Source organism: Aulostomus chinensis, chromosome 17 (assembly GCF_037954235.1).
Source record: "Aulostomus chinensis isolate RoL2024-O1b breed Wild chromosome 17, RoL_Achi_v1.0, whole genome shotgun sequence".
In the NCBI taxonomy this organism is placed as follows: domain Eukaryota; kingdom Metazoa; phylum Chordata; class Actinopteri; order Syngnathiformes; family Aulostomidae; genus Aulostomus; species Aulostomus chinensis.
Window position 1 is genome coordinate 23,433,207 of NC_141336.1, and position 18,166 is coordinate 23,451,372.

Below are 18,166 nucleotides of genomic sequence, written 5' to 3' on the forward strand. Positions count from 1 at the left end.
GACAATAGCCGTATTGTCCCCTCTTCTCGATACCTTCATTCCTCGCTCTTACAGCTCCCTCCTCCCTCAACTCTCTAACGTCCTCCTCGTCCCAGGTTCAGGAGCCACATTCCAGCAGGGAGGCCACTGATACCAGCCGAGTGCAGTCAGGTGATCGAGAGTAGAGTTCCCCTTCAGGTGACCGCCAGGTTGTGACCACTTGAGCCCCCCCCCCCCCCCATCTCCTCCTGAAGACGAAACCTGAGTTCAGGTGTTTGCATGCCGTCAAAGTGGGGGGGAAGAAACAGATAAAGAGAATCTCACGACAAACCACAGCCGAAACCGTGACGAGTGGTCTGGCGCCACCCTCCCAAAACGACCCCCTACCTTGACCCCCCCCCCCCCCCCCCCCCGGTTTACTTGGTAACACCTTGGTGAAGCGTGCGAGTGAAAACCGCGAGTTTCTGTCCTGAATCTAAGTCACAGGTTAGTCTCACGGTGTCGGGCTGAGACAGACGGACAGTTTCGTCTGGTGCTGCTAGCATTTGATTTACACCAAAATGGCATCGCTCCCTTAAAAGCGTCAAACGGCAACATCAAAACATTTGTTCTCTAGCGCCGCCTGCTGGACGCAGGACATTATAGATTCATCCCAGTGCACACGTCTGTCTGCGTCTTCATGTAAAATGCAAATATCCTGTTTCTCCTCCCTGGCGCCTCATGTAACAGCCACACACACTCCGACGCGTGCAGAGGGGTGAGGGCCAGATGCTAAAAGTTAGACTTAGCAAAGTCTGTGCCCCCCCCCCCCCCCGGTGCTTTCAAGTCTTACGTGTATTTTGTTGTTGTCCAGGCACAATGACAATCACTTCATTCTTCTTTATTTCACATTTATCAGCTTAAACCGACAGACGTTCCATAGATTTACACCTCCAGCGAGTGCTGTGGTGGAGGGAGATGTGCCAGGAGGGCGTAGGGCCCGCAGGCGGCGTGTGCGTCGGTGTGTGGCACAGCGGCAGATCCCGCTTCAAAGCCCGCTGTGAGCTTAATGGCTGCCTGGGAAGTGACGGGCAGTGACTCCTTGGTGGCAGCTATTGTTCTAATCCCCATCGCCCTGATCAGAAGCACCGACGAGCCACCGCTGCCACGACCACTGGAACATGGAGGCTGTGGATCTGTCAGGCCACAGAGGAGCAGCACACCTGTGCACCTCCTCATGAATTCATGTATATAATTAAAAACTCTCTCGCGGCAAAAGTAAAAGAACTACATTCATGCCATGTTAGTGATATCAGAATGAACCTGACCAGGCAACAGCTCAGTCACCTGGCCGCGTCATCGGTGTGTTGGCAAACACTTCCAACTTGAGCCTCGGCAGCTACACGTCAACTCCCCGTCCGTGGTAGTTTGGCCGCATTAGCTGCTGTGTATGTTAGCGTGCTACCGATTCTGTGGAATGTTAGCAAATACCACGCTAATCAAGCTTAGTTTTTTTTTTTAAATCATTAGTTTTTTTTATGTCTTTAAACCTGTATAAACATAAAATATTATTAATTACAAGACATCGAAAAGGCCTGCGATAAATACCTACGTGCAAAACAACCAAAGAAGACATTTCAACAACTACGCCGCCAGCGACGCAACTGCTGTCGATGACTGATGACATCGACGCTCCCATGACAACCGCTGCTGGCCGAATTCTGAGCAACAGAGAAATGTAACAGGGATATTCGCAAGAAATGACTTATGAGCGTCTCTGCGCTCCACTTAGCACATTTACTGTGCATGAAGAAGAAGAAGATGATGGCACAGTTCAGGGAAGTTGTGATTTTCTGAGAACGCATCCTGTACAAATGAGGAACCTGAGAAATGGTGAGAATTGAATCAATTAGTCTTGGGGTTTCCTAACACCGAAAAAGAAAAGCAGAACACGAATTATTCGGTGTTCTCCTCTCCATCGATTCTTCACTACATATTTATTTTCCACTGCGACTAAGCAGGAAGCCACGCAACACCTCGACTGGAGATCACCACGTGTCTGTGCCCTCGCCCCCGCCGCATGCACATCACATTCCATCAGGTTAATTATGACATTTTCCATCGTTTTGATTTAAATGTAACCTGCTAAGAGTCAATCACTGGATATTAATAGAAAAACATCCCCAAACACGTAAAAAAAAAAAAAAAAGTCTGCGTCAATATCACCTGGTATCGTCCACATCTTCTTTATCCAGCTGAAACACCGCAATTATAACTTTGTTTTTGGGGTTCTTTTGGGACCCTGTGACCATGCAGGGGTACCAGAGCTTTGGAAGATATTTTGAGTGTGTGTGTGTGTGTGTGAGAGAGAGAGAGAGAGAGAAATCTTTGCCAAGATTTCATTAGCATGTCCTTCTCTGTCAGCAGTGAGCGAGGGTGACATTTGTTTAGCACCAGCAGGTGTGAGGCACTGAGCAAGCGGAAGAGGGGGATAACATGTAAATCCACACATCAGACTCAGAGGAGAATGTCAGAGGAAATAGGAGCCTGGTGTGGGCCCACCGTGTTCACGTGTGTGTGAGAGAGAAATACTAAAACTAAGAAGGATGTATGTAACTACCTCGAATGGCACAGAAATGAGTCCTGAAACCAGGACGTGTGTTTGCAGTGCTGAACTCCTCTTCTTTCCCTCTGTGTCAAAATATTGGAAGGTTTTCAAAGGTAAACGCCTCAGAACAAAGCATCTGGTTCCCACGCCTCTGTGTCTTAAAATCAGCGGCAGGTAGCGAGCGACTAAACGAGACTTCAACAAACACCGTCACCCCAAAAAGGAAGCGCAAAGCTGGTTTTGTGACCAAGTCGTTTGTCCACAGCAGCTCATAGCATAACTTTAGCCTTGTTTTTCTGAAGATTGTTATTATGTTTGTGAGGGTTCTTTTACCGACCAAAACGTGTAAATCTGAACCTTCCTTTGCGATGGAGTTTATTTTTAGCGGCTTTCGGTCGAGGGAACTCATCGCCGTGCTAACTTCTGACCTGTGGCGTAAATAAGAATTTTGCAGCTTTTCTGACATGTTGTAGGGGACCCCGGGCGGCTTGTAACAAAGGGGCCACTTTAAAATGTGGTCAGCACAAGTTGAGACTTGCCTGTTTTGTTCAGCAAAATCTTGAAAGATGAATGCAACTTCTATAATTTCCGATTTTCCCTTGGGTGGGATGATGTTGTATGTCCTCAACAACCTCTGCAGTCTCGTTTAGCTGCTTGATAGTTTACCGTCTTTATCAACACACCTCGGGTCTGACACCTTATCTTCATCTCATGAGCAGCGAACAATGTTTCACTCAGAAAAACCACACGCTACCAAAGAGAGGAACTAGTGTTTCATCAGGACCTTGAAGCGATAACGCTCCTGCTCTATCTCCACAGAGGAAGAGGACACACACCTCAGTTGGCCTCATAATCCCACTATCAATTGTCTTAACCAGGCCCATCATAGGGAAGGCACTATAAATACAGTAGAGCTCCCAATAAGAAGCTTTCTACCACTCAGCAGGAGTTGTCCAAAATTAGCAAGTATGCTAACTGCATGCTAATTGTAGTATTGGTTCGCTGGGATTTGGAGGTGCTGACTGGTTTGTGTTGGATTTTCACAGAAGCCATTTCCACAAGTCACTGCAGGATGCATGCAAGTATAATTAATGATATTATTCCTTTAAGGTATCGTTCTGCGCCAGGGTCCTGGTACTGAGCATGCTAGCTCACTGGAATGGTCTCAAACAGATGCTAACGCATTACATCTGTGTTTCTGCGGCTGTGACATGAAATAACTGCAGCGATGAGGGATTTACAGCAGAAACAGGTGGGAAACCATTCATAAAAAAACGCTAGTTTTGTCACATAAAAAAAAAACAAGCCTTACATTTTGAATTGTTCAATTTTTTTGTCTTTTTTAATGTTGCAATTCCGCATGAGTTTCTGAAATCGTACAGCAGCTGTAGTTCTAGCTTACGGAAACACTTTAACTTTAGTCAAACAGAAACAACAACATACGTCTGTGTACAGACGGACCAAGAAGGAAAACAGGGAGCCCGAGCCCACGGGCTGGTGAGCAGCACCAAGCGGGGAAGTGAGGTTCGTGATAAACGGTAGTCAGAGTTCACTTCAGGTTTTAATATTTGCACTTCTCCACTTTATCACATGAACGCAACAAATTGCAAGGAACCTAAATATCAGAGGTGCACTGACACGTTGAACACACTCCAGGCCAGGCAGAGCTGCTAGCTTCAATCGTGAGTGAATCAACTGTTCAGAGGAGGACTTGGGATTTTCATGTAGCTGAAGTCAGTGGGGAACAGGTTAGTTTGAGACCTGTAAACACTCAGTGGAGCACCTTTAATTTGGGCCAGATTCCAGCTCTGTAACTGGAGGAGCCGACTGAACACCTTCATGTGTCACGGGGAAAGTTTCTACTTGAGCCAAAATACTATTTTAGACACAACTTAATTGTTCCTGAGGTCTTCAGGGATGGAAGTAAACCAGTTTGTCTTCCTACTTCTAGACGTGGACCTCTGTAGCTTTAATGGTTCAATACATTTCAAAATACTGCCACAGAAAACTGTCAAATTCTGGAGTTTGTACACGGTCTCGATTTGAGGTGTAAATCCCTCAGTGTGTGTGTGAATCGACTTGCTGACAGGATAACGTATCACTCTACTGATATTCAACTTGCATTTATTTCATTTCATTTCATCGGTTTCCTCCTCCCTGATATAATTTGAGATATAAATCTGTGTGACTCTTTGTTTCCTTTACCACAGAACCACGTTCTCCTGTTGTGTGCGGCTGTATTCTTTTACCCTGTCAGAAGTTCCTGCCTGTGTTCACGCAGCTGAAGTCTGTTCCCTTCTGGTCATTCCTGCATCTCCATAGTCACTGATGGAGGGAAAGCCCACCCTCTGCTCAATCCACTGGGCTACACTGAGCAGCTTCTTGTCTTGGAAGGCGGGACCTATGAGCTGTAAGCCAATGGGAAGGCCCCGTCTTGATAAAGCGGTTGGCACAGAAACGGCGGGGAGACCTAGAGTGGACGAAAAGAGATGAAGGACAGCTCATGGAAAGGAAAAGATTAGGTTTTCAAGGTTAGTTTGAGGAGAGATAAGAGGCTGAAGAAAGTTTAACACAATGCAAACATCTCTGAAGCCCACAGCTACACTTTGACCTGATTCACTTTAACTGAAGACATCTGCTTTTTCCCAAAGACTTGTTTCACTTCAGTGCCTTTTTTTGACAGTTAATTCAAAGAAGTTTGGACCAATGAGCTGCGTGTTCTCAATTCCTCTAACGCCCTGCACACGCGTGAACACTCCCTGATCTTCTGTACCTGCCATGTTGACAGGCTGGGTGAAGAAATCTTCCTGTGCGCTGCGTGTTTGGTTGTCTTCCTGTTTGAAGTCAGAGTACCGCGCCGCGTCAGTCAGAGTGGTGGGCGTCAGCAGCACATCTACACCTGAGCCGAACACGCGCTTGAAGTCGTCTGCAATCAGCCGTCGGACCTGCTGGGCTTTCACAAAGTAGCGCTGGTAGTTCCTGGCAAATAATCAGAGATTCTGTTCAAAGGACCTGGATGATAGTAACAAGATCATGAGACCTGGCAGCAAAGTGAATAGTAGGTCAAAGACTTACTGCTTGAGCAGGAAGTAGCTGCCAGACAGGATCCTGCCTCGCACCACGTCATTGAAGCCCTCGTGGCGGGTGGAGGCGTACATGGCCTCTGTGGAGGTGTCCACACGGCTGCGGTGGCCTGGCAGACGAAGAACAGACAAGTTGTTTTTATTATCAGCGTCTAATATGCTGGTGGACTGGGGGGGGAGGGGTCGTTTCCCCCACATTCGTTTCAACAAAATTCCATCCATCCACAGTTAAAATGCCCACCTCCCCAGACAGGAGACCCACAGAGACAGGCTGAACGCTACTTAGCTAAGCACAAGGGATTGTAGTATCGAGACTCTGACTGAGCTATGCTAACACTTTCCATCCACTGTCATTCATTATGCTAGGCTAACTAGCTGCAGGTCTGTGAGGGTCACAGCTCTCTACGCTGTGGGGAGGATGACAAATTATTTCCAAAGAAGTTGCCGTGTTCCTCCAAACATCGCACCTGGGGTTCGTACCGTATTCAAGCCCATCAAAACGAGCCATGTTAGACGCCACCTCAGCGTAGCACAGGACGTGGTAACACACAATGGAATACTTGGTGTGGGGGAGGGAGACCTGCTCCACCTGAGCCCCCGACTTCTCAAACATGTCAGCGACTCGACTCCACTGTGTCACAGTCTCGTTGGACAGCCCCGGGGTGTGGTACTCCTGACACACATCCACAGACAGGAAAGACAAGCGGCGTCATATCATCACCATCTGTGTCCATGCAAACTACGCATCAGAATAACCTTTCAGGTTACAGTAGAAGCTCACGTATGTATGAGCTTGTTGCTAAGACCGACTAACGTCACTGGCATGTTGCATTCAACCGAAATATCATTGGAATCAGTGTTGATTATGGTTTGCAGAGACTTCTGAAATAAAAACAAAGGTTCACTATTTTTCTTGCAAATTAATTTCTGCTTTTATATTTCTTGGTTTCAAGGTCTTGTTGAGGAGAGCAAAATGTGCTTCTGCAGAAACACACTGAAACATTCGTGACTGGAACAAAAAGGTAAGCAGTCGTCAGGACACCTCCACAGCCATAAAATAATTGAAGGATTAAATCAAAAAGGTATTTTGACCTCAGTCAAGGAGGTTATTTTTGTGTGTGGCATCAGCAGGATTAAACACAAACTATGAGGATTTTTCACCGCACTCGGCGGAGGGGTGTAGGACAGGAGCGATAGATTACAGTTGGGTTGGATTAGTCATAGCGCCACCTAGTGAAATCAGGAAATCACCTGTATTTACATTTAGATGAACTCCTCCCGGTGAACCCATCTGTTGTCAGAACCACCTTTAGAACTTGGTGATGTCTTACTGTGAAGAATGTGAGGTTTCGGTTAAACTTTGTTACCGTGGCGATGCGGCCAATCTTGACACATCACAAAACTTGTAGGAGGGACGTAGTTTGATGAGGAGCCAAACAGCCAATTTGTTTGTTTTTTTGGATTGGATGGAGTTGACCCTGGCAGTATGAGCTCTCCGTTTGCTCTCCAGAATTTTACTGACGGCGGCTGACAACGACTCTCCTATGAATGTTCGGGATGTGTGAGGCTCCAGCTGATTGGCCAGTGGTATATGATGTCACTGATGCTGAAATAAAACAAGGAGTGTATTCCAAGACCCAGCAAACCTTTGGAATGCCTATACGGATGTTCCTGATGTCAAAGTCTTCCGGCAGCTCTGTAGAAGATGAGGGTGCAGTAACTGTTGTTGAGTCTCTGCTATCAAAACCTTGGAGTATACCTGTGGGATATAATCCCAGATTAGGTGGAGTTGCAGGTTCCTCTGTTACATGTATGAGCTAGTTTACACAGGAACAACAGAGGCGCATATGAAATTACACACAGTTCCAGATTACAGCTTGAAATGTCAACACTGTCATAGGCACTTCATCCAGTCAATCATGTGTTGAAACAACTGTTCCGCACAAAAACTTCTGAAACATTTACAGTGGCTCTCTTAGGTCTAGGACAGGGGTGGCAACCTTACACACTCAAAGAGCCTTTTGGACCTGATAACCACAGAAAAGACAACATCAGGAGCCACAAAACCCTTTTGACATCTAATATGAAGCGAAAACTGGTACGCCAAAAATACAGACCACCCTAACTTGCTTTAATCTGCCGAGGTTGGTCCCCTGACCCCGCGACGGATTCAGATGGGAACTACGAATTAACCTTGAAGTGTAAGTGTGTCATGAGTTTCCAACCTAAGACAAGAGCAGCATCACTGGCACTGCGGGTCATAATGCCGGGGACGTCCATGGAGTTGACCAGAGGTATGAGGCCATGCCTGGACAGGAGGCCGTAGGTGGGCTTCAAAGCCACCACACCACACAAGGCTCCAGGGTTACGGGTGGATCCACCAGTGTCTGAACCTAAAGCCCTGCCAGGAACAGAAATAAAGGAGTTTTCCTGCTTTGTAATATGCGTGAGTCGACGAAGGTGAATGTCTGTTCTTACAGGTAGCTGGTGAGTGAGGCCACGGCTGCAGCGCTCCCTCCTGAACTCCCTCCAGAGATCACCCAGTCCAAGTCTGGCCCCGCCCTGGTCTGTTCACAGTAGGGAGCAGCGTAGCCCCAAGGGTTCCTAACTGGACCGAACAGCCCATCCACGCTGCCCGAGCTGGGAAAAGATCCTGCACTCTCAGTCTGTTCTTGTATCTGTACAGATATTTATGAAAGAAATATGAAGGATATAGAAAAGAATGTTTTTACCCCATAGCAAACTCATCCATGTTGGTCTTCCCAATGAGAACAGCTCCTTGGTCAAGGAGCTTCTGAACCACAGTGGCATTGTATGGTGGAGTGAAGTCTGTCGTTAAAGGAGACAGGTTATTCTTCCTGGTTATGAAAGACACTATGAGAAAACACGAGACCCACACTGGAGTGACCTTTGAGCATCCTGGAGGCACAGGTGGTCTTTATATTCTCTGTGCAGAAGTTGTCCTTGACTGCAAAGGGGATTCCATCCAGGGGACCTTTGGAAGAGCCTAGAGGAGACAAGGTGGGACATGGTGGACTCCAGTCAGAGCAGATTAACTACACACTTGCACGTCCTCACCTCCAAGCAGGCGGGACTCTGCTTCTTGTGCCTGCTTCAGCGCCTGCTCCTCCGTCACGGTGATGTAAGCATTCAGATGTTGGGTCTTCTTGACGCGGTGCAGACACTTCCTGCAAAGCTCTGTTGGGGAGATTCTTCCCTCCCTGAGAGCCACAGACACCTGGAATCACATGGTCACTGTTATCCAGTTGGATGGTTCATTAAAACACTCGTTTATCTTGATCAGTTTCTCAAATCATGTCCGAAAGATGTTAAATTCCTGTGAAATAATCTCAGTTTCATCTATCACTCACAGGTGATGTGGTAGATAGTACTTAAGCTCAGAGTTAAGGTGAGCCCGGGGGCCAATGGTTGACTAAGAAAAAAACAACACAATTTAAAGAGTTAAGTGAATCATTGTGCATGAACGCTAACACAAGTAGCAGTAAGAAACAAAACCCCTCCCTGAGTGGAGGGGGGATTACTTTAGCACTCTATGATGCTACCCTACAGTTACCTAGACAACATCAGTTAGCATTAGCGCCACTATACATTAAAATGCTTCTCAGCTTACTTCAACGGCTAAAATGCCCGTGTTTAACTTTTTTTTTTAGTGCATTACGCTATAAATACTTGCAGGTATAATTGATGACGACGCGGGCCTGTTAGCCACGCGAGTCCTACATATATCGATTCACTGGCAATAAAAATGCAGGAAAAATAGACGGGAGTGGTAAAATATCCGAGTTCCCTGTCAGGTTGTTCGATAATTCTTTAATGTTTAACGGTGCGTTACGTAAAAACTGTCCATCATTTACGCTAAAAGCAGCAAGCGAACACTCTGAGTCATCGCACCGACCTCTCTTATTGTCAGGCCCAGCATGTTTATCATATTCCAAGAGAGAATTTGTCAAATTATTGTCAACCTTCTGGAAGTTGTGCGGCACCAATAGGCGGCCATGTTTGTTTGGACCGCCGCGGTCTAGCAGTGCTTTGTTTGATTGGATAGCAGTTGAGTAACCAGCGCGCTGATTGGTGGAGAGGCCGAGGGCCGACCTGGACGCCGGTCCGGCCAGGAAGTAGCATGTCACTGACAAGGACGATGTTTGGAAATGACGGAAAGCTTTGCTGTTTGATGATTCGTAAAAGAATGGCGAGATGTGATTGTGTGACCATGTAAGTTGTGTTTTCAAACGGCCGCTAACGAGTCAGTGTCCGTCACGCTGGTCGCGCCTGCTTTCATCATTGTTTTGCGTGGCGACTGTTTAGCTTTGTAGTGTTTTAAAAAATGAGTTTAATACCCAGGAGGTGGTTGTTTCACCTCAGTAAGTCACCCCGGGTGCACGCCTCCGTGTCCAGGCTGTTCAGTTCCTCCAGCAGCTGCAGGACCGTCATGCCCGCCTGGGTCATAGATAAATATGGAAGCAATGACGTCCTGCGCTTCACCAACAACGCCAGTTTCCCAATCATCGATTACCCCAATGAAGTTATTGTTAAGGTGTTTGCAGCAGGACTGAACCCGATCGATATCAGCATGAGAGGTGAGTGACACTCAAGCCCTGTGTTGAGTACCTTAGGTGTGTGTGTGTGTAAAAAAAAAGTTAAATGAATTTGACTCCACTGCTCTCATAAATAGACTTTATATGCACAAAGTTGAACTGAGTCCGTGCATCCGATTCCCGTGAATGCCATAGTTGGAGTCAACCTGGCACCAACATCCACTGGGACATGTGGATGAACCGAGGAGGTCCTTCAGGAACACCTTGAGGGAATTTCTCTAAATCTGCCCCCACTAGGACTCAGAGATGAATGGAATAGACACTGGCACCTCACGTAAACACGGGAGGGAATTTCTCTAATTTGGTGCTTACGTCCACTGGGACATGTGGATGAACCGAGGAGGTTCCGGTCTTGGGAGTGTCGCCTCGCACCAGTGTTCATCCAGGAATGCCTTGATGGAGTTTCTTCACATGCGCTGTAGGATGGAAGTCCACTGGGACTCCAAGATGAACTGAAAGGATCGTGGGGGGTCAAAGGTCAAAGTCACTGTGACACCCAGCAATGAGACATAGACTGCAACGCAGTATTTGTAGTTTCTTCCAGTAATTCTTACTTTGTAATCCCCGTATTACCACTCACTATCAGGATGTTTTCTGTTTGTCAGTGTTTACTGCAAGTAACGAGCTCCCCTCCTGTCTGCTTAACCAAACTTGAGGGGGGAAAATATTGACTCAGAGTGGCGGTGAGCAGCCAGACCGACTCCAGTCAGCCGGTTTGTTTGATGTTTTCTGGGTTTTGTTCTTTTCTAAGAATTAATCATTCAACCCATCTGGACTCCCACTCAGCCGGGCTGCAAGGCTGAGGTGGGGGATTTGTGGTGCCTTGCAAAAGCAGAGCAAGACACTTTCACTGGCTGAGGGTTTTCATTGGGTTTTTTTTGCCCTTTGTCTTTTGTAAAATTAGTTTGTCGGTTGGCAGGTTGGTGATACGTTTTAAGCTTTAAATCAGCATGTATCAGGTGAGTCGCTGTCTGTCTCCCAGGTGGCTATGGTGCGGCCTCTCTGTCTATGAAGAGAGACCCTCTGAATATCAAGCAGTCAGGCAGCGAGTTCCCTCTGACTCTGGGGAGGGACGTGTCCGGCGTCATCATGGAGTGCGGCCTGGACATCAAGTACTTCAGAGAAGGAGATGAGGTAACAGGAAGTCAGTCAGAGGCGCATACATACATATATATGTGTATGTGTGTGTAAATATACATAAAATTACAGTTACCCACGATCACATACAAGCAATCCCCGGATTATGGAAACATTTTATTCGCCCTCGTGATTCTTGGATACATAAAAGCAAGTAATCAGGAGGGAGAAGAAAGGACAGATAATTCCTCCTCCAATTCCTGAATCATTAAAACAAAACAGTGAAACTAGAAACCCTGCTATGATGGATCTCAATTTCATGGCGTGTGTGTGAGTGTGCGGCAGTGCTAGCAGCTGGCAGTGTAGGAGTGTGTGTGTCATGCCATTTGAGCATCATCATCTCAGGGTATCTGAGCGCTGTGGCTGACCTAGTTCCTCCAGCCAAGGCAACAGTCCCGGTTGGAGTCGGTACTTAGGCCAGGATTAAGCAACCTGCTTTAGAAACATGACATGACTTTTCCACCTTCGCCTGACTCACACTTTTTTAAATTTAGTAAATGTGAATACATGACAAACTTCTATTATTCATATGTTTTAATAATTTTCACTTGTTTTCTTAAGTTAAACCTCAATTGTCTTCAATCTGCGTACATTATTATTCTTTTATTAAAAAAAAAAAAAGGATTTTCCAGGTTAATTTAGCGTTGTTTTAACCGTCTGGGTTCCTGCTGCTCCAGTTTTCTGTGCAGGCTGGTTTAGCACATCAAGAAGTCATCCATCATTTATTTGTACAAGCCTCTTTTAGAAAGAGACATGCAGAATTGGTGTTTTTCTCTCTGTGAGTGTCTTATTTTTTCTACGTTGCTGTGTGTCTTCCTCAGGTGTGGGCCGCTATCCCGCCGTGGAAGCAGGGTAGTCTGGCTGAGTTTGTGGTGCTGAGTGGCAACGAGGTATTGTTGGTTGTGAAAATGTCTTGCATGCACGTATTTAAAGGAATGCACCAACTCTGTACAGACAGTAGGACGCTGAGGAACCCCCCCCCCCCGCCCCCCCCCCCCCAGACGAGCTGACCGCCAGTTAGCTGAGCATAATGAATGGTCGTGGATGGGCAGATTAGCATACTTCTATCAAAGGTTGCCAAATAAATAAGTAAAAGTCAGGATCTTGACTTTTCCAGAACATTTTCATTGTCGCTTACAAAGTCGGCTTTGATTCGTCGCAGCAGTTTCTCTCCTTGTCATCAACCAACGTTTGGTTTCGTTGGCCAGAGTTAAGAGGTGAGGTCCGGCTATGTGTCCGATTCTGAAATAATCGTTTCTTGTTCTTTCAGACGGTCATTTCACAGTCAGTTATGCACAACCATAGTCACATCAAAGCATGCTAACTTGCCCCTCCACGAGGAGCAGTCAGTGGGTGGATGAACGCCCCCCTGCCCACACAGAGGAGCAGCGTCTCTGTTCTCTGACCAAAGAAGCAGGCTTGGAAGCGACTGTTTCTGCAGCTTAATCAGTGTCAGTTGTGTGCTGTATTTGAACATCAGCATCATCAAATCCATGTTTTTTTCCCTCCTTGTGTGGTGTGACTTGCCAAAATTGGACGTAGTCGCGATCCCATCGTGATGCCTTCTCACAATGACTCAGCCGGTTCTGAACACTGTTGTGCTCAGGTGTCCCACAAACCAAAGGCGCTGAGCCACACGGAGGCTGCAGCCATTCCTTATGTGGCGACAACCGCCTGGTCGGCGCTTGTTAACACCGGTGGGCTCACCAAAGAAAACTGTGCCAAGAAACGGTGAGCGAACCCTGCACCACACACTCAGGTCCCACTTGTTTTTGTTCCCCTTCCACCCTGAAGTGCTCCTGCAAGCTTAGCCCCTGTTAGCCTGTTCCATAATGAGGCGTCAGGGCGTCTGGCAGCAGCTCAGACGATCCCTCCCCCTTCACTTGACTTGACGCGCTAAAGCCTTGACATTAATCCTAACAGGGAAAGTCTGTGCAAAAATAGTCTAGAAAGCAGAACTGGTGCTATTTCTGATACCTGGGATGTTTCCTCCTCCAGGATTTTGATCCTCGGGGGGTCCGGCGGCGTGGGAACATTTGCCATACAGGTATGATGGATGAAGAGGAGGAGGAGGATATATTTTGTGTTGGGGATCATTTAAAGTTCATCAGGTGAAAAATAACCTGCCGTTTGTCCCGTCAGGTTTCAGGCTGACCCGCAGACTTTGGTCATGACCCAAACACTGCAGCTCGCATTACACAGACGTGACATTTTGTTGTATTCAGCGTGCGCCGTCTCTGCTGATCAAACATTCTTCTGCTCCTCTGAGTCACCTGAACATGTGGTGACACGCTGTAGCACAAATGACCTGAACCTGGAAGAATCTGCTCGTGTTTCTCCATGAATTCTAACCAGATGCTGAAGGCCTGGGGAGCCCATGTGACTGTGACCTGCTCCCAGAGCGCTGAGGGGATTGTCAGGGAGCTGGGGGCCGACCATGTGGTGGACTACACTGCTGGGCCCGTCGAGGTGCCGCTTGCTGCCATGGAAAAGTGAGAATCTCGGACACAAATGCTTTTTTTTTTTTAATATTTCAAATTGGATTTTAATTGGAGTTTGCCCTTGTTGCCACGGCAACTCCCAGCTGCAGTCAGCTCTCTTTCTTCAGCTCATTAAAAAAACGTAACCCTCTTTGGTACCTAACTTTGTTTCTGCCTCATCATCCTCTGTTCCCCAACCCGACACGCTCCACCTGAAGGTTCAACCTGATCCTGGATAACGTCGGGGGGGACACAGAACGTTGGGCGCTCAATCTGCTTAAACCTTGGAGCGGCGCCAAGTACGTCACCCTCGTTACACCCTTCCTCCAGAACACTGACACGCTGGGAATCGCTGACGGCATGATACAGACTGCTGCCACCATGGCCACCAAGGCCGTCAAGGTAGTCACTCACTCTCTCACACACACACACACACACTCAACCAGGCCAGCAGTATGCGCTGCCGTATGAGCCTCCATGTGCCAAGATGTGTCCAGTTTGTCGTTATCATTTCTGCATTTTGTGCTTCCTCTGTGTGTCACTAAGTCACATAAAGCCTGGACTTCTCTGTTCTTGCCTCCTTCTGTTTTTAGCAGTCATGTTTGTGGTTATATGTTGTGCACAGTTTGTTATTAACCAGTAACCACACGCCTGCATCACCCCTGCTGTGTTGCTGCAGGGCCTGCAAAGACAAGACAGTCAACTCCAATAGTTGTGGGAACCAAATAAGTCTCTCCTCCAGAGGAGCCGGACTTTTTTTTTGTCCAAAGACGTGCAGCTACAACACGAGTTTTCCTTCACGCGTGCATTTTATACCATAAACGCCATCAACAGCTGGCCCTCACGAAGGCAGCAGCTTGTGTTGGTCGCCGCTTTCATCATACAGGAGGTCAAAGGACCCCTGCAGGTGCATATCACTGCCCCTAATGTAGAACACGACATGACAGGCCTTGAAGTCACTGAAGCAGCACGCGCACACACTTGGGAGTTCAGTGTATGTGGCATCCTGTCAGATGTGCCCGTTGGAGGAAATCCTGCAGAGCAAAGCTTGCATGTGTGCATTTGTGGCTTTTGTGTGTTACACATGGGTGCAGCTCGAACTCCTTCCACTTAACTCTTCAGCTTCAGAAAAGAAAAACACATCATGTGTCTACGTAAGTGTGTAACCTTTACCCCCCTTTGACTCATGTTTGGTAGTGCTCAGGAGAACGAGTAGAGCCTGGGAGTTAAACCACGGTGTACAGAGTGTCGACTAGTACCATGTGACGTACCCGGGTGGTGACAACACGCACATCGTGTTCATCAGAACTTCTTACAAATAAAAAAACTGCCTTGCAACACCGTTGTATGTGAAACAGGATGTGAGATGAGGTAATGCAGGAAACGGGACTGAAGATCGTTCCTCATGATAGTAAAGTCTCCAGATTCTCTCCAGCAGACTGCTGGACCACTGACTCCAGCCATCCTTATATGGATGTCGTGAAAATCTGTTGGTGGTTGTTATTTGGGATTGATTGATTGATTTTTAGCATGTAGCCGTTTAACTGAGAACAGGCGAAATGAATCGATGATAGTAATTTTCTTAATCGTCGATGTTTCAGCCGGTTCAGTGTGTTCCATTTTGCCGTCCACGAACTGGAAACATCGCTTTGGTTTTGTTACTGTTTGCTCTCCCTCAATAAGGGAACTGACCGCATGTACTGCTTTTTTTAAATGGGTATCTCAACCTGTTTACCACACACGTACTTCTGCACACGACTCTTACACTGATGCTCACCAGTGAGTTCTTGGCCTCACCGCCACAAACACCACATCCTGTTTGGAGCATGGTGAGGATTTCAACGTTCCTCTTTTAGTATATGACTAACAAAAAAAAAGAAGACGAGGCTCTTGTCAGGCGCTGCCGTCATGTCTTGTTGCGTAACCTCTGCCGTCTGTTTTCCTTTGTTTCCGGGTAGTTTTCTTGTAATGTTCTCTTTGTTTTCTTCCAGCACCTTGTGAGGGGGGTTCACTACCGCTGGGGCTTCTTTGCACCTAGTGGTCCTGCCTTGGATGAAATCAGGGAGATGGTTGATGCAGGACAGGTAGGCTAACACAATTATGCTGTGTATGCTAACTCCTCCCATCCACTAACATCCATTGAGGCAGTCTGGCTCTGGGGAATGTGGGCGTTTTCTTAAAAATGTCAGCCTGTTTCTGGTGTAGTTACTGACTTGATTGCCTCCTCTGTTGCCTGCCGTCAGATCCGTGCGGTGGTGGAGGAGATCTTCAGCTTCTCACAGGTTCCTCAGGCCTTTGAGAAGGTGGAGAAGGGTCACGCCCGAGGAAAGACTGTGGTCCAGGTCAACAAGGGGAGAGAGGACTCATAGCACTGACCCTGGGGGAAATGTGTGATTTTGTACAATACTGACGACGTTGTACTGTCTCTATGGCAGCTGCAAAGAAGATGTGTGGATGGTTGGTTTCGACGTTTGACTGCTGAAGGAGCACAGCAGCTCCTGTTGTGTGCTGCGACTGTCATTCAGTATCATTCTGGTTCAGCTCTTCTCGAACATCAGAGGCCCGCAGCCCTCGTCTGCTGAATAAAACCGACTACAGCCGGTGTTGAGGTTTCTCTGAGGTGCTGTGATGATGGTTTGTTTTGACATTATTAGTTAAAAAAATAGAATTTTTTTTAACACCATTCCATAAAATCATGTTTTCTCTTTTAGCTACAGTGAAATGTGAGAGTTAAAGAAGCCTTGTTTGATTATATAGTAAGTAAAACAGCAGCTGAACTCTTCCACAAGGAGGGGAGGGAGAGGGGGGAGAGAGAGAGAGAGAGAAAAACCACGTATAATAAAAGACTGACTGGGCTTAACGTGAACCTCTGGGTTAATCATTCCAACAGTATGAATGACAACTGCTGGTGGACTCATTGACCTCAGTCTGGATTCATGCTGGTGAACCTGGCAGGTCGGTTTGCCTTAATAGAATAACAGCGTTGTGCTACACCGTCTTAGTAACCTTTAAAAAAGAAATTAAAGCTCCATAAACGTTAAGATAGTGACCAAAATGACAGAAGATCTTGAGAAATAATGCAAAAAGAGTTCATGTTATCTTCGCCTCCAAGATGCCGACGGTGAGAACGCCTCACTTGTGTTTCTGCTTCTGGCGACAGAAGTTGACCACAGCACCAAACCCACAGAGGTCAGCTATAATAAACTGGCTGAAGGCCAGAGGAAGCTGAAACTAGAGATCCGCGCTGTTCAGTCCTGATCCGATACCCCAGATATCGAGTCAGAACCTGAAGTAAGACGCACGTTCAGAAGAAGACGCGATAAAGAGATCACATTTGTTATTTTCACGTGTAACAGTTCTCTCTTTTCCATTCACATATTTACAGCAGTGGGCAGCATCACTACTGCGGTCACACGTGCAATGTATGACCTCACACAATAAAGCTGAGAAAACATATCAAAACTATACAACAAATACTTTTACCTACAGTAATTACACAAGTAGAAGCTGTCAATACATCTTCAGAATGTAGGCACATCAGACTTATATACAGTGTACATTCATATTCGCTGATCAGAGAACAGTGAAACCATCAGGTAGAAAAGTACCAGGAAGTTAAGAGTTTTGCAGCATTAAAACAGGGCTGAGATACACGGAGGAGAGTGGGTGGGGTCTTTGGTGTATCGGGTGGTAAATATGAGTAATATTTTTTTACATTTCTCGCTAATTCCAAAAATAGAAAACAACATTTAAACAAAAACGAGAGGTTAATTTACAAATGCTGCCCCCCTCGACGAGAGACACAATGCTACCAAGGAGTGCAGTGTTTGTGCAAACAAAAAAACCTCTCAGAGCCTCTCAGTGTTCCACAGTGGAGCTGCGTCACAGGGCTCGGTGTCATCGCGGAGCTGCGTCACAGGGCTGTCGGGGGCCTCTGGACGAGTCGACTCTCAGTAGGTCACAGGACCTCCACGGACCATCTTTGGTTCAGTTTTCTCTCATCAAAGGTGTTGAGGATAAGCTGGCTCTTGTCATACTGGTGGCCTCCTGGAAAACACACACACACAAACCTGCTCACACACTTGATTCAAGAGCCCAAATGTTCCTGCACTGCATCTATAATTTTAACAAGGACACGAGGCCTCTTGGCTTGATAGCATCAAACGAGTTAATCTAATTTCCTTCTTCTGCATTTAACAGGATTATGCAAAATTGAGTTTAATACTTTTAGATCTGTTTTGAGTTGCACATAAGTGCTCGTTTCATACAGCATCCGATCATCAT

At 46.8% G+C, this 18,166-nt stretch overlaps 3 protein-coding genes and 1 long non-coding RNA gene across 11 annotated transcripts in view; 2 read left to right on the forward strand and 2 right to left on the reverse strand.

Annotated features, from left to right (window-relative positions):
- Positions 1-1,551: 1,551 nt before the first annotated feature.
- LOC147246844 (uncharacterized) lies at positions 1,552-9,310 on the forward strand. Of its 4 annotated transcripts, none has more exons than XR_015109673.1 (5): positions 1,552-1,851; positions 1,980-3,818; positions 4,889-5,097; positions 6,603-6,671; positions 7,160-9,310. It is a non-coding gene; the product is annotated as an uncharacterized LOC147246844 (long non-coding RNA). The 4 variants fall into 4 exon arrangements; XR_015109674.1 differs by having other exon boundaries at positions 3,677-3,818; XR_015109675.1 differs by lacking the exon at positions 1,980-3,818.
- On the reverse strand, positions 3,872-9,697 carry qrsl1 (glutaminyl-tRNA amidotransferase subunit QRSL1). 2 transcript variants are annotated; one of them, XM_086181887.1, is made up of 12 exons: positions 9,566-9,679; positions 9,021-9,082; positions 8,728-8,887; positions 8,558-8,656; positions 8,382-8,478; positions 8,128-8,289; positions 7,875-8,050; positions 7,296-7,408; positions 6,130-6,322; positions 5,642-5,759; positions 5,340-5,545; positions 3,872-5,036 (listed from the first exon to the last, which is right to left on the reverse strand). In XM_086181887.1, the coding sequence occupies exons 4-12, from the start codon at positions 8,565-8,567 to the stop codon at positions 4,840-4,842; spliced, it is 1,272 nt and encodes a 423-aa protein (XP_086038013.1). In that variant the 5' UTR covers positions 8,568-8,656; positions 8,728-8,887; positions 9,021-9,082; positions 9,566-9,679; the 3' UTR covers positions 3,872-4,839. The 2 variants fall into 2 exon arrangements, with proteins under 2 accessions (XP_086038013.1, XP_086038012.1); XM_086181886.1 differs by lacking the exon at positions 9,021-9,082 and having other exon boundaries at positions 9,566-9,697.
- Positions 9,696-17,142, forward strand: rtn4ip1 (reticulon 4 interacting protein 1). Its single transcript, XM_086181889.1, has 9 exons — positions 9,696-10,247; positions 11,248-11,399; positions 12,224-12,292; positions 13,009-13,133; positions 13,401-13,449; positions 13,758-13,894; positions 14,101-14,284; positions 15,874-15,966; positions 16,126-17,142. Exons 1-9 carry the CDS (start codon positions 9,995-9,997, stop codon positions 16,249-16,251), a joined length of 1,188 nt encoding a protein of 395 aa, XP_086038015.1. The 5' UTR covers positions 9,696-9,994; the 3' UTR covers positions 16,252-17,142.
- crybg1a (crystallin beta-gamma domain containing 1a) overlaps positions 17,047-18,166 on the reverse strand; it is a 43,854-nt gene continuing 42,734 nt past the window's right edge. For 2 of the 4 annotated variants that reach the window (XM_086181880.1, XM_086181878.1), the window contains one exon: positions 17,048-17,929. In XM_086181880.1, coding sequence (XP_086038006.1) covers positions 17,841-17,929 — 89 coding nt within the window. In that variant the 3' untranslated portion in view covers positions 17,048-17,840. Of the gene's footprint in view, positions 17,930-18,166 lie in introns of all 4 variants that reach the window. The other 2 variants (XM_086181877.1, XM_086181881.1) reach the window with 2 other exon arrangements.